The 578-nt window shown below is 73.7% G+C and overlaps 1 protein-coding gene across 1 annotated transcript; it reads left to right on the top strand.

Moving 5' to 3' along the window:
• Positions 1-62: 62 nt before the first annotated feature.
• Positions 63-577, top strand: LOC120511642 (DNA-(apurinic or apyrimidinic site) endonuclease-like; the record flags this gene model as incomplete). The annotated part of the gene is made up of 1 exon (XM_039728970.1): positions 63-577. A coding segment is annotated over one exon (515 nt), but the record flags the coding sequence as incomplete, so codon positions are not given.
• Position 578: the final 1 nt, after the last annotated feature.

Below are 578 nucleotides of genomic sequence, written 5' to 3'. Positions count from 1 at the left end.
CCCAGTCACTCCCAGTCGCTCCCAGTCCCCCCCAACCCACTCCCCTGCCTCCCGTGTCCCAGGTGACCCCGAGCACGACGTGGACGGCCGCGTGGTGACGGCCGAGTTCCCCTCGCTCTTCGTGGTCTCGGCCTACGTGCCCAACTCGGGCCGGGGCCTGGTGCGCCTGGAGCCGCGGCAGCGCTTCGACGCCGCCTTCCTCGACTTCCTGCGGCGCCTGGACGCCCGCAAGCCCGTGCTGCTCTGCGGCGACCTCAACGTGGCGCACGCCGAGATCGACCTGTGCCACCCGCGCGCCAACCGCGCCAGCCCCGGCTTCACGCCGCAGGAGCGGGAGGGCTTCGGCCGGCTGCTGGCCGCCGGCTTCGTGGATTCCTTCCGGCACCTGTACCCCGAGGCGCGCGGCGCCTTCACCTTCTGGACCTACCTGGGCGGCGCGCGGGCGCGCAACGTGGGCTGGCGGCTGGACTACGCCGTGCTGTCGCGGCGGCTGCTGGGCGCGCTGTGCGACTGCAAGATCCGCAGCGCCGTGCAGGGCAGCGACCACTGCCCCATCACCGCGCTGCTGGCCGTCTAGG

This window comes from Passer montanus, unplaced genomic scaffold (genome assembly GCF_014805655.1).
Source record: "Passer montanus isolate IOZ18808 unplaced genomic scaffold, ASM1480565v1 scaffold6754, whole genome shotgun sequence".
NCBI lineage: Eukaryota > Metazoa > Chordata > Aves > Passeriformes > Passeridae > Passer > Passer montanus.
The sequence above is the reverse complement of the archived record's forward strand: the minus strand, read 5'-3'. Positions and strand labels throughout refer to the sequence as shown.